Below are 15,213 nucleotides of genomic sequence, written 5' to 3' on the forward strand. Positions count from 1 at the left end.
ACAGAAGGAGCTAGATGAAATATTCTGAATGATATAAATCCACAATCTAAGTTCTGAAGCAACTTGGAATCATAATCAAAGCATGTTCTTTCATTTGGTCAGGAGAACTGACCACTCGAGTGAGCCTGTTTTTTCTCCATTTTTGTCACCAGATGGAGTTTGGATTCCTTGCCACTATCACTTTAACTTTCTGAGTCGGGTACACTTAATATTCAGAAATATTGATTTGACTGCACTGACACTATTGGATTAGAACTGAATGATGACATCACTGCTTTCTGAAGATCTGCATTTCTTAATAGCTGAATTGAACAGTGAATGCAAATAAGGCCCCATCCACACTACTGCGTTTTAGTTTAGAAACGGAGAATTAAAACGAATACGATCTCCGTCCACACCAGCGTTTTAGCTGCGTATTAGAATTGATCTCCGTCCACATTAAAACGACTGAAAACGCGGATCACGTGACCATTCACCAACACTGGGCATGCGCGTGCCGGTGTAAACACAACTTCATTGATAAAATTATCCCACCATGCTCTGGGTTAACCCCAAACCGACGCTCCATGTACGGTCAACGCCGCCGCTGCACACGGGAATTGTCACAGATCGCTCGAATAATAGCTTGACTCCGGCGCATGTAGGCAGTTATAGCGTTGTAAAATGCAGAATTTACTTGTACAACAGCTGCTAGCAAAGATATACGCCATGACTGATGACACCCAATCATAGAGCCGAGCGTGAGCCTCTACTACGTCATCGTTTCTAAAGTTCTCCGTTTGGACCCGTCTACACTAAAACGCCCTCCGGAGATTCAAAACGAAAAACGGGTCGGCAGCGTTTCTAAACTTCTCCGTTTTGGGTCTCCGTTTTTGCCGTTTTAGTGTGGACGGGAGGTGCAAACGTAGCAAAAGGTCTCCGTTTTTAAACGAAAACGCAGTAGTGTGGACGGGGCCTAAGTGTTGATTCATTTCTGTCATCACTCCATGCAGATACAGTCCAAAACTAGCGTGATTATACATTCACTGTGGTTCAGTTTCAGTATGTCTGACCTGAGCCCCATCTCGGTCTCCAGACTCTCCACTTGCTTGCTGATGGAGGCTTCCAGATCACCTTGGCCTTCCAACTCTGAAATGGTCAGTGTACGACGCTGAGAAAGAAGAAAAAAATTTAAATGCATCAAACTGCCACTGACAAATGACTGATGCTTATAGATAGATAAGATAGATACAGCTTTAAGAGATAGTTCTCCCAAAAATTATAGATCGATGATCAATGAAAATTGACATTCTCACCCTTTTGGGAGAACTATCCCTTTAAGATTCATCCATCTATAATTTTTGGGAGAACTCTCTCTTTAAGATTCATAAGATAGATAAGATAAGAAAACTTTATTGTCTGTCACAAGTGACAGAAATTTGTCTTTGACAAGACCGGCTCAGATAACATAAAAACACATACAAGAACATGGATACACTCAAGACAATTTAGCCACATTAGCTGTACAGACATGTGCAAAATACAAAAATGTGATGTGTTCTATCTATGGTTGTTCAGTATAGTAATGGCCGTGGGAATGAAAGATTTTTTGTATATGCTTTTCCTTGCAAGTGGGACTCTGTAGCGTCGACCTGGTGGCATTAACTGAAAGGATTGGTTAAGGGGGTGGGTGGGATCCTGTGTGATTATGGTGGCTTTCCTCAGTACTGACCGGGTATGAAGTTCTGTTAAGGGAGTTTGAGGGGAGCCTATTATCTTACTGGCTTGATTTATTATACGTGCAAGTTTGGTTTTGTGCTTGACGGTGAGGGTATTATACCAGGCTGAGATATTGAAAGTGAGTATGGATTCAACGAGTGACTGGTAGACCCTAGTTAAAATGGTCTTGCTCACACTAAAATCTCTAAGTTTCCTCAGCAGGTGTAAGCGCTGCTGGGCTTTCTTATACACAGTGTCTGCGTGCTGTGAAAAAGACAGAGATGTGTCCATCTCTGTCCCAAGGTATTTAAAAACATTGACTTGTTCAACTGGCTGACCATTGATGCGGAGGGGTTGAAACATTTTTGGTTTCCCTGCTCTGACAGCACAACTCCTTGGTTTTATCGATGTTAAGCTCCAGGGAAATTTCTTGGAATGTTGTGACCAGATTATTAACTGTCTGATGATAATCAGACAGTGCCTTAGTATCAGACAAGTGGGCTACCAAGGCCATATCATCAGCATACTTAAACAGAAACATTCCATCCCTGTTACAGGATATATTGTTTGTGTAAACAGAAAAAAAGAGCAGGAGATAAAACACATCCTTGGGGGAGGCCAGTGTTTAAAAGCTGTTTCCTAGAATTAAACCCGTTCACACGCACCTGTTGTGGTCTGTCCTGTAAAAAGTTCTTAATCCATAAAATCAGTTTTGGGTGGACCTGAAGCTCGACTAGATGTTGCAGAAGTGTGTATATGTGTACAGTATTAAAAGCAGAGGAAAAGTCCATAAATAGAATCCTTGTGTGGGTGTGTGAGGAGTCCAGCTGTCTGGTCACAGTGTCCAAGAGAGTTAGGGTTGCATCTTCCACTCCACGTTTAGCTTTATAAGCGAACTGGAATGGGTCCAGTCTTCCTGTCACAGAGCTGGAGAGGTGGTTACCTACCACTCTTTCCATACATTTGCAGAGTAGCGATGTCAGGGCAACTGGTCTGAAATCCTTGGGTTCTTTGGCATGTGTCTTTTTAGGAATTGGGATGATGGTTGATTCTTTCCACTGGTGAGGAACACAGCTTGAATCCAGGAGGCTCTGAAAAAGCTTGGTGAAAACCCCACTTAGCTGGGTGGAGCAATCTTTAAGCACTCTACCTCTGAGCCTGTCAGGGCCGGGGGTTTTGTGTGGGTTCACTCGCCTTAGGACAGATGCAACTAATTTCTCATCTATGATGAGAGCCTGGTGGGATAGACTGGGGCTGGGGGGATTCCAGCTGGCTGGTGTGCTACAGTTGTCGAACCTGCTGAAGTTGTTTAACTGCTCTGCAAAGAAGGCAGGGTCTTGACAGTTGATCACTGCAGGTTTAGATGTTCTCCCCATCATGGTGTTTAACCCCTGCCATGCCACCCTCGCATTCCCAGAGGTTAAATTTTGTTCTACTTTGTCCTTGTAGTGAATTTTCGCCATCTTAGCCTTCCTTTTAAATTCTTTCTGTAGCTCCCTCACCTGGAGTGACACCTTCTAAAAAAGCCTTCTTTTTTAAAACCAGACAGATTTACATGTCCTTGGTGACCCACTGCTTGTTATTTGGATGTATTATTTGTTTAGTTGGAGTTACCACGTCCTCACAGAATAAGATGTAAGAAGTTATTACATCAGTCAGTAAATTAAGATCATTCCCGCAATCCTTGAAAAATAAACCCCAATCAGTCAACTCAAAACATCCTCTCAGTGTTTCTGAAGTCTCTTCGTTCCAAACATTAATTAATTTTTTAAGTGGTGCTCCTCTTTTAAGTTGTGACCTGTACTTTGGCAACAACAGAATAACCTTGTGGACCAATAGGAGGACGAGGTTTTGATATATACGCATCTGGAATGTTGCCATATGTAGCGACATTGAGAATGAAACCCACACGAGTGAAGCATACATACATAATCAAACACAAGGGGCTGCATATTCCAGATTACCCCTAGGCTATGAAGCCAGAAGACCCTTTGTTGTTTAACTAAAGGAAGAACGTTGTCAATGTTTTGTAATTTGGCAAGAACAGATCTGTTCAGAAATGGTGAAACAAGAGGCCCTAACAAGAAGTCACCTGACCCCTGCGACTAAACAGACTAGCCTTTCTTTAAGAACCAAGGTTTTATGATATGTAAACAGAACAGACTTCAGCAGGAACTAGCCGTGACCTCAGACTGGAATGTCTTTCTTAAACGCCAGAAACTTTACATACCAACACACTTTACATATCAAAATCCATAAAACTCATCCCAGAACAATTCTTGACTGACCCATAATCAAAATTATATAGCATAACATAATTATATATTGTGTTACAACCCCTGTATGTGTCTATTCTGCTTAGATCACATCTAAGTCATGTAATTGTTATAACTATGAGATGCTGGAATGAAAGTGTCGTTTTTCCTATCATTATGCTCAGATATTATTAATTCAGAAGGTGGCTTGATTGAAATCTGTGTAAAAATGTTTATGTTCTTAAAATGGAAATTATGTCTAAACTGAATCCTCTGTTTGAGCTGATGAGTAAGCAGACCACAGATAACACATGATTCGCGATGAGAGAAAGGGGGGGGGATAGAAAAGACCCCCTTCTCAAATAACCATATAGTATCTTATTGTCCAAATTCCAAATTCCTCCAGGAGGCGGGACAAACATTTTGAGTTTAAAATCTTAGACCCGAACACAGAATCTCTCTCTTGTGATGATCTCTTGTGTTCTCGCTCTCTTGTGTTCTCTCTGGTTCTCTGGGGCTCTTGCCCTCTGCTCTCTGGTGCTCTTGCTCCCTCCCTCGGAAAAGGTCTCGGCAGAACAAGCCGGGTGGAGCCGACGATGGTTATAGTTACCATGTAGACGCATAGAGACAAATGACCCAAATCAAGATATGGGTTAAAACAGATTTATTTCAAGCCATCTAACTAGTCTTACCTTCCTTTCTTTTCCGTTAAAAGTCTCGGTTCTAAGTTAAGTTTTGCTGTAAAGTTCGTTTAAATGTTTCGACTGCAACACGCTTCCAACTTCAAAGACTTTCATTCATCCGCGCCAACACACCACGTGACTGGCTGTCCAAGATCTATCCAGGCACACGAGAAGATCAGCCAAACAACGGACCCGGGGAACACCTTCACACCGGGAATCCCCAAAAGCAAAGCAAGGGCAAGCAAGTAGCTCCAGACTTTTAGCTGAAACTGGTGTATTTTAACATCAAATTGAATTACCCGCCTAAGAAACGATAAAAGGGTGAAATTAATTATTGATGGTTCGTTTAGGTCATGTCTTTTAAGTGCATATAGAAACTTGGGATCTCACCATCTAACTCCTAAAACTCACTCTTCCTCACTCTCCGTCTTTCTTCAACTTGTATGAATGCGTGTGCGTGTGTTTGTGTTAGATATTAGTTTTATGTGTTAGTCATAGGCTTATAATCAATAAAGTATTGTTTGTATTTGAAAAGAGAAGCATTACTTGTGATATGTGCTTACAGATTTATTGTCTTGAACTTCGATCTAAGTTACCTATGCTTTGACCCTTGATTTATTTCTTAATTTAGCTGTTAGCTGGGAATTAGTCTTTCTTGGCTAAGAAGATATTATATTTCCTAGAATTAATAATTGTTTATGCTTTCCGTTCATTGGATGAACTGATGAAATGATCATACTATTGATTCTGCTACAGTAAATTCTGAAAATAATTCAATTATTAATTATTGATCATAATCCGTTATGAATAATAATTAATAATATTTATACGTGCGTATAAACGCTACACATAGCACAAGTCCAGTCTGTTGTGCATTCTAGTGGGGATTGTAACATACTGCTCCAAGTTAGGTAGATATGTGGTGACATCGCATTTGTTAAAATCCCCCAGCAAAAATACTAGTTGTTCACCAGATTGGTTGACAGCCCTATTGTAACTGTATCAATCCATCTATGTCATTGCAAATAAAACTTGTTAATCATTTTAATATTCTCTCATAATTTTTGTAGAACTATTGAAAGCCTAAGTAATAAACATTTTCAAACATCAATAAATAAAAAGATAGTTAAAGTACTCCATACAAATTAAGCAGTTTAATCCAAGCAGGGCTCTGTCTCTTTAAATGATTGCATTTTGCTAGCTTTTTTCCTGGTGGTGCGACAGCATTTTGTTAGAGGTTGCACTGCTTATCATTTGGGTAAACTTCGTAGTGGGACCAATGCCATGTCTGTTGCATATGAGAAACATCAAAAGGCAAAAGCTCTAGAAGTTGGACAAAACGGGACTACTCATTTGAACCGCAACGTAAGGACCATTTATGAATTCGCTTTAATAGACAGCAGTGTAAACTCAGAGCAGGTGTGTTTACTTGCAGACCATTCTTGATCATGCAACACCATAAACAGCACTGCGAGATCCAGTGAGAAGCGGTTTGTTACAAACCACCGTTGTTTAAAATGGATTGTTCATGGCATTGTTCTCTTTTTCCAGCTGGAAAAAACAGTTACAAAGCTTTTCGATCTGCAAATCACCACAATTAAATATGGATCTACTGTAGTACTAACACTTTACTGTAGGGGTGTAACGGTACACAAAAATCACGGTTCGGTACGTACCTCGGTTTTAAAGTCACGGTTCGGTACGTTTTCGATACAGCAAAAAGTACGAAATGCCAGAGAAATTTCCTATTTGTTAAAAGAAAAAATATTTTTTAAATAAGTGAGTTTTCCTACATCTTGAAACTTTCAGGTTTATAAATGGGGGTCATCTTTGAAGGATGAACAAATAATGTTTTGGTCATCACATTAAAAATAACATTTAAATATATGAAGAGTTTAGATGCAAAAGCCATTTGAAATTTTCTTAGAATGATAATTTTTATCAAGCTTGTATATTTAAGTTCAGTAATTTCACTTAAATGGCAATGAAGATTGCCTATTAATTGTCATTTGAGTGAAATTACTGAACTTAAATGTACAAGCTTCATAAAAATGATCATTCTAATTTCTAGAAGAAAATTTCAAATGGCACTTAGAGGCTTTTGCATCTGAACTCTTCATATAGGCTATTTATTTATATAATATTTGAGTTTTGAAGTGCTGGAAAAAGATGTGTGAAGTCCTTGAAAGCATTTCACTATTCCAGCCAAACTGGTTACAGTTAGTGTTACTATATTAAATCCATGGTGAATGTTGCTGGTCTGTGGACGTAAAGTATTACTAGCTGCTAGTTCATTCACGGCACAATGTTTCTCCTGGTGTCCACGTCAGCGCTGTTTGATCTAATAGAGATCTAGGTTAATAACGGAGAAATTTGAATGCTTCTCACTAGATCTCGCAGCGATGTTATTACTTCAGTGGCGAACTCAAATGTTTTCTTTACTGGATCTCTTAGCGCTGTGTTGTAACGGTTGTAACAGTGTCGCTTGATCGAGATCGGCTCCCGCTGCACAGATGTTGCTGCTCTGCTCCGAACTGATAAACGATCCGTGAAGCACAATAGCGCAGTTTCGTTCCGGTTTCATTACGCTTGCCATTTGATGTTGTTGCGCAACGTTGTGGTGATCGCGCCAGCGCGAATTTTGTCGGCAGGAAAAATGGTCCAAGGAATCGTTCGGTTTGTATGCGTACCGAACCGGAAGCCTCGAACCGAAACGGTTCAATACGAATACATGTACCGTTACACCCCTACTTTACTGTAATACTTATTTTCACAGAAAGGTGGTATGTTACTGTTATTAATGATAATAAACTGACAACTGCATCTAAATTCAAGCTCAATGCTTAACTGTCAAATGTGCATATTACCCTACCTTTTCAAATGTGTGCGCATGAAGCACAATAATTAATGAGGTTCATAAAGCATGTCTTTTCAGAAGACTTGAATTAAACCACTAAATTCATACGACCCATAAATCATACATCATTTTAGTTTCTAAGATTAACAAAAGTCTTTGTTTGGGTTTTGTTTTATGGGTCTGCCTTGCAAGCATTGTTACAAAGCCCTGACACAAATGTAGTAAGCAGTACGTTAGTATTTCATGCTGAATATGGTGTGTGCAAATCTCACCCGGACTTTGGCTACAGGTCTCTCTCCTGCCTCCATCTGCTGGCGAAGCTGAGCGATCTCCTCTGCCAGCATTTTCCTGTCCTCCAGTAGGTCTTGTAGATGTCGGCGGGCCTCCTCTGTGCTCACAAGCACTTCTACCTCGTTCAGCAACCAATTCTTAACCAGGCAAAATGACAATTAGAACTAGGGCCGAGTGGCAAAACGACAACATTAAATTATCGCACTATAATTTTCCTCAATAAAACAAGAGTTCGATAAATGTTCAATATTTATGCACCAAAAGCTGATTAACCCTCTGGGGACCAAGGTTTTTTTGAGGCCCTTGGGATGTTTTGACATGCACTGACATTTGTGCTTTTTTCAGTTATTTATAAACATGTTAATGGCAACGGTGTAAATTCACTCTATATAGCACAAACGGGGCTACCATAATCTTTGAGCAACATGTATTTACATGTTTGTATTTTTGAGAGAATATTATTTATGCATGGTTATTGAAAAACTTAAAAATAAAAGTTTCTGAAATAAGGCCACAAAACACATATTGATTATTTCTTCACAAGACTTTTGACAATTGTATCACATAGCCTAGAATATTTGCTCCAAAACTATGTGAGAATCATCCTGACTACTCATTCAGATAAGTCAATAAAGTCTTTTACATTTTTAATGACGTGTTTTGTTTGAGAAAGCTTTATGCAAGGAGGCGTGATCTCTCATTAATATGTATGGCATTTCACACCTGAGAAAGACAAAGACCCTCCCATAATGGCCCTATTAGGTGCTATCAGGCCCTATCATTAGGAGGAGCCTTGCACAAAGAATGAGGAGATTTAAAAAAGAATGGCTTTTAGATTGTTTGGATTTATTTACAACACAACATAATCCAAAGATACACAACAAAGGACTGGTTTCTGGTTAAAATTGCTTTTTAATTATATATATATATATATACACACACTGCTTAGAATAAGTGAAAACACCCATGCTAAAGTTGACTAAAAAGAGGAATAAAAAATCTTAATGCCTTAATTTCAAAAATGTGGAAAACTCCAACCTTTAGGGAAATGAATAATGTCCCTGAATTCTTTGTGAATGAATAATGTATCGCAAATAATTAAATGTTCTTCTTTAAAATACAGGGTGCATACGTCTGGACACTTCTATCACACACCCTTCACCATATAGACATGGTTTTATTTCAGTTCAAAGTTAGAGTTGGAAACATCTTGAAAATAAAATAGTCTTTTTCCATAAATGTCTGATCATACATATTTCAAAGTTGAGGATTCATTATTTTCATATAGCTTGCATTGGAACAGACATCTTAGTTGATTAGTTTATTGACAAAACATAAGCTTATTTGATGTCTTTATTTTGAAGCTTATTTTAAGCTTATTTGATGCTTATTTGATTTGAAAAACTTTATCCAAAACTAGTCAAAGAAATGTTATTTTATTTCGTCTGTAAGTGCGTATCTGTGCGTTCATTCATTCACATACACACACACAGAAACATGATTCACAAAACCGTAGGCTAGGCTATTTTTCCGTTTACAGACACTAACGTTATTCTATATCGCGATTAGAACAAAGCACAAAACACTTACACTTCTCAGCTGAATCTGTTGCTCCTCCTCGAAGTGAAACCAGCACTTGTTCTGTGGTAAATGTCCCAGGATTATTCCTCATAGCCGCGCAAAACGAATCTTAATCTGACTAAAAAATATTGTGTGTTTACAGCATTTGCCTGGGGGCGTTTATCTATTTTGCAAATGGCCTCAACACATTATCTTATGAATAGCGCGCTCTGCGAGTGGGTGTGAACAAATTAACGATAATGAGCTGAGACAGGAGAAACTGCAGTTTCAGACAGATTACATTGCAGGAGAATATTTGTTTTAAATGTGAATTGTTTTATTTAAAAGTAGAAATTTAAAGCGTTCTTTAGACGTATATTTCATGTTTGTGTGATAAGTATTAGCGGAGTTTCCGTTCATTTTCCAGACATGTTTCAGAAAGATTTTTGCGGAGACAGAGTGAGCTGAAAGCGCACCCGGTTTATTTTATTTATTTTTAAAAAAACACAAGGTTTTGATGTTAATGTGAGTGTACACAAAAAAAGAAGACCCTCCATAGTTTATAATCATGTATTGATTTTATTTATATGACCATAAATGACGGAGTATAAGTCTATGTTGCTGCTATGTGAAAAAAAAAACAGCAAAACGCGCGGGCGTGTTCTTGGTCCCCAGAGGGTTAAAACAGCGCTACTCATTTGAAGTGCAGCATTTATCCGCTCGACTTAAAGTTCAAAAGGCAGCGCAAGCTAAGCTTACAGAGCAGATGCGTTTACTCGCTGATCGGTCTCGATCATGTGACCACTAAACAGCGCTGTTAGAACCAGTAGCTTTAAACTAGTTTGAAGCCAGATGACAAACAGGAGAAACACTGTGCAACAATACAGTCAGAAGGCTTTTCAATCTTCAAATCACCATCATTTATCATGGATTTACTGTATAACACTAACTGCACCATGGAATTGCAGCAGAACTGTCAGATATTCATATCTAATTATCATAATCTAAATTGTAAGCTACTATGGAAGACTAAAGGTTAATTTTAATAAATCCACATAAAAATTAGGTTGTTAATCTTAACAGATGTTACTGTTGTTGTTAATGAACAAATTTTCATATGCATCCCAGCTCAAGCTACTATTACTGTCAACTCAAGCTATCATATCGCCCAGCCCTATTACAACATTCCCTCTAAGATGCAAATGCATTCTAGTGATGACAGTTACCGGTTTGACAAACTAGTATTTTTATCTAGCCCCCTATTTGCGACTGCATAACTTAAAGTCAAGCAGTTAGTCAGGAATCTAGAATCCCACCAGATGTGCCTCACGCTCCATCTAAACTGGGATCTAGTATGTACTTAACCCTGGATGCGGATTTGCGGAAACATAAGACTTCACTTAATCTACTTGAGAAAATAATTTGAGAGTAATTCAGAATAAAATAAAATGTAACAATTTATTATGTCAGGTAAATGTATCATGCCAATTTAATAATCAGTTAAAAAAATAATAAATACAAAAAATCAAATGCTGTGGAATAAGGAGAGAAGATGCGAACCTGACATTATAAAATACATGATGTGGAGTGCCTGCATACACTCCACATCACGGGCTAATTTGAGTTACAAATCGCCCTGAGCCTCTTGTTGCATTTCTTTATATAGGCAGAAACTTCTTTCGCATGGAAACAGTTGCTAACAATGGGAATTTGCATTCAGATTTTACACCTTTTGGGAGCAGAATGCCATTTGCCTGGAAGACACACCCTCCTCTGTGCGCAAGTTATCTCTTAAGAACTTTATTACCTTTTGGTTTACTACTTTGGGAATGAGACATTTGTACCAGTCGCAATGAGACACTTCAAATGATACCAAACATGGTATGTTTTTACTGATCGGATAGCTATCCGATTTATCAAAACGATTCCATTTATACTTGGCCAAATAAATGTGTCTCTGCAAAACGGATATAAATCCGATCCTCAATTCCCACACTATATGCAGATTTAATGGAGTTCACGTCATCAGAAGCAACAAATATGAGCTGCATTTGATTGATCATCAGCTAAATTCAAAATCAAAACAGCCCTGGTAAGATCATATTGTTTCTTTACATATAAAGGTTCTCTAAGCGATCCTGGGTGACGTCACTTCTTGTTGACGTTCAAACTATTGTCAAACAAAACGGAGGCTAGCTAGACCCTCCCTCCTCCTCATCCGCACACTAACCCCCCAAACCACACCCCCAAACCCTTGTTGTCGGTCATTGGCTGGAACAGTTTGTTATGTTTCGTGGAACGGGTCGCCGCAGTTTGTTTTTGTTGCTGTTTGTGGAGCCTGGGGTGTCTACAGAGATCGCGTTTCTTTACAGTGTGTTCAGGGGACAGGCAGCCAGCGGATAGTGAGGAGATGTTTGCTGGATGTGACAAAAAATGTTTTGGCCTAAAAAACGCGTGACATCGCTTAGAGCACCTTTAATGATGATGACTGTATTGAGCGCCTGCGACTTTCACTTGCGGCAGTTTGCTGAAGACATACTCAGCTGTGCGTGCTGCAGTAGCGCTGTCATATCTGACTTTAACATGTCATTTAGCTTATAACAAGCTCACACGTTTATTTTTTAGCATTGTTGAGTAAAATTTACATATGTGGTTTCAAGATGCATTTACACTTGTTCAGTTTTGACTGGAATGCGGCATAGACCACCTCCTGATGTGGTTTGAGCGATCGGATTTAAATCGGTCTCAAATGCGTTTCGGAGGGCATTTACACCTGGTCTTTTCACGATCGGATAGCGATCTGATCTGAGAAAACACATGAAGTGACCAGGTGTAAACATTCCCATAGAGACAGTCCCTTGCCGCCTGACAACAGGGATGGAAATTAGCACTAGCCACCAGCCAAATGCTGGTGATATTGTGTTGTGGCTGGTAAACTCGCTTCACCTACCAGCCACCGTGGCGGGTAAATAAAAGTAGCATGCCGTTTCACCCAGACACTTTTAGTGGAGGTACACCTTGAGACTTTACCCTATGGAATAAACGCCTTAAGTATTGTAGATCTTGTAGTATTAATTTTCACATGCAGTTACACATTGTCGGTTAAAAACAAGTAAGTGGCTGGTAAAAACGTTGAGTGGCTGGTAGATTTTGAAATCCACCAGCCACAGTGGCAGGTGGACAAAAAAGTTAATTTCCATCACTGCCTGACAGCCTGCAATTAAGTTCAGTTTTAAAGTCTTGTAGGCGCTTTAATAAGCCAAATTATCCTTATATGGATAGTGTTGTGCGTAAGCTGTTTTTAAAGGCCTATTAAAATGTTCAATATAAAATGAATATTTGTTGTGCTTCTTTGATTCTCAATTAAAATAACTATTACAACATTACTGTAAATAATTGAACCAAGGCAACATTTATCAAAAAAAAAAAAAAAAAGTTAACACTGACAAACAACATCACAAGTTATATAAAGTTTGAATGATCGAGGTCGGGATCAGTATTGGCCAATCACGATGACAAGAATTCGGAAGTCGTAACGGCTGCAAAAATCCTGATCGGAGCATCCCAGTAAGTGTTGTTAATTTTACTAAATTAATTTACATTTTAAAACAATAATTCTGTAATATCGACCAATAAAGAATATGGCATCGATACATCATAAGTTGGTAGACCATTTAAAAATAAATTCAAACTGTACATGAAGCAATTAGCCAACATCCAAAAATAAATGACAAATAAGCTGGACGTCAAACCAAACTGTTTTTTCTAAGTTAAGTACCTTGACTCTGCTGGCAACACCCTCGGTTCCACGGTTATGAACGTCTTTACGCTTCTCTGCAACTTCACTTCTCTTCTGAAGTGCATCTTTCAGACGCTTGTTAGCAGCTGCAGCCTGTGGATGAACATTATTTTTTTTACCATACTGTATAGGGGATAGGGCTGTACGATATTGAAAAAAACGGACATTGCAAAATTTAGTTTTTCCTGTGATATATATTGCGATATGAAAACAATTTCACCAGATGATTTGAATAGCTCTATTTGTAAAGAATTAATCATTCTATGATGATTGCTGTGATTTTGTAGGAGAGGGAATCTGCATATAAAAATAATAAAGAATTACAAGCATAGATAAATACAATAGAACAAAGATACAAATTAAATAAGCAGTGCTTAATGCTTTTTTTTTAGGTAAATCTAACTATTCAGGTACAGACATTGAATAATCAAATGTAAAAAAAACTACATTGTCTCTGAAGACTAAAATTTCATCTTTGAATATAATTTCATTATTTAATATTATGTATCTGTATTATTCTTTATTAGTATTCATAATCAGTTGTATTATCTTATGAAGTTTAAAATGCATGAGTTAGACTATAGATTGCATGGACACGTGTTTAACACTAGAACGGCCACGACGGTCATTTTGACCGTTTTGAATTTTATATCTGCAATAATTTTATTGAAAAAATAAATAAAATTCTCCTGGTACCTGACTTTTCCTAAAAGTGTCTGTATTTTCATTTAAAATGTTTTTAATATAAATTACACATAAGGCAAAAAAAAAAAAACCAAATGAACATATTTACCTATTTCGGCCATAGACGGTTATATTGACCGCACTGAATTTTGCGGTATTCTTTTGTTACATTTCTCACGGTTGACCTTTGTCTATTAGGAAATAATCAGAAGATTCAATTGCAAAATGACATATGTTTATTGAGAGCTGGTCAGATGCTGGGAGAGTTAAGGTGTGCAAATGTCCGATATGAAGCCCTTGGCAGCACAGGGACGCTGCGTGAAGAACCAGGAGTGCTGAACACGGGATAACACACGGAAAACGGATACAGGCAGGGAACAAACACGCAGGAAAAATCCACAACGATCTGACAAAGACTGGGAGACAACAGTAAGACTGAAAACGGTCGAATGCTGATCAGTTGCAGCTGGCGCGTTGATCAGAGCGGGCGTGCTGATCAGCGACACACACACAACAAGACGAGAAAGGAGACAGCGAATTCATAAACCGTGACATTTTCTCTCACAGTCAAAAGAATATCTAAATAAGATACTTTTAGTTGTTATTATCTTGTTCTGAGTTATGTTGAATGGATATGGAAATATAGCTATCTGTTGTGAATATGCGATAATTACGGGCTACTGATATTATTATTTATAAATGTATAATTAAACTTTTTTTAAATGTACAGTTTAGTGTTGTTTTGTTTTTAAAAGATATCCTAATACAATAAATGCATTAATCTCTCAATTGGGTATTTATCATTAAAGATATAGAGTTTGCAATTTAACGGTCAAAATGACCGCTTGTGGCAGTTCTAGTAGTTATGGAATTCTGGCACTTCTAGTGTTAAGGAACATATTTTAGACACAAGGAGGGTAGCTGGGAGGATGATGTATTCTGCTTGAAGGTATGAGCAAAAAATGTAATGTTCACTTAGCAGAGAGTTCCTATGATGATTATACTTCAAATGTGTAAGTTGGAAGAAAGTCTTCTCTTGGTGTAAGTCTTCTCTTTGCAAGAAAAGGAATGTTTCAACTGATGCAAATGTACCATTTGTATACCACCACTAATGTATAAACTGAAGAAATAGTTTCTTAATGTGCATTAGGAGTGGATTGTACCATGTGCATATACATTCCATTTAAGCAATGTTTTGCTACCTTACAAGGAAGTTGAAAGTTGCTCAGTTGTGTATTTAAGCCCAATCTTACTGTACTACAGCAGAGAAACATGGAGGCATGATTGGGTGAGAGGAAGGAGAAACACGGAAACGCATAGACCTGGCATGAATATAACATCTTCTCAGAGTTTCTCTCCTGACATAAAAGAATAATGATTTTGCTT

The 15,213-nt window shown here is 38.2% G+C and overlaps 1 protein-coding gene across 1 annotated transcript in view; it reads right to left on the reverse strand.

Moving 5' to 3' along the window:
- Positions 1–15,213, reverse strand: part of kif4 (kinesin family member 4) — a 162,589-nt gene that overhangs the window by 62,031 nt on the left and 85,345 nt on the right. Inside the window, exons 20-22 of the mRNA XM_056239100.1 lie at positions 13,123–13,236; positions 7,766–7,921; positions 1,053–1,150 (exon numbers count right to left, since the gene is read on the reverse strand). Coding sequence (XP_056095075.1) covers positions 1,053–1,150; positions 7,766–7,921; positions 13,123–13,236 — 368 coding nt within the window. The remainder of the gene's footprint in view (positions 1–1,052; positions 1,151–7,765; positions 7,922–13,122; positions 13,237–15,213) is intronic.

Source organism: Rhinichthys klamathensis, unplaced genomic scaffold (assembly GCF_029890125.1).
Source record: "Rhinichthys klamathensis goyatoka isolate OS25496 unplaced genomic scaffold, OSU_Roscu_1.1 h1tg000554l_1, whole genome shotgun sequence".
Classification (NCBI taxonomy): domain Eukaryota; kingdom Metazoa; phylum Chordata; class Actinopteri; order Cypriniformes; family Leuciscidae; genus Rhinichthys; species Rhinichthys klamathensis.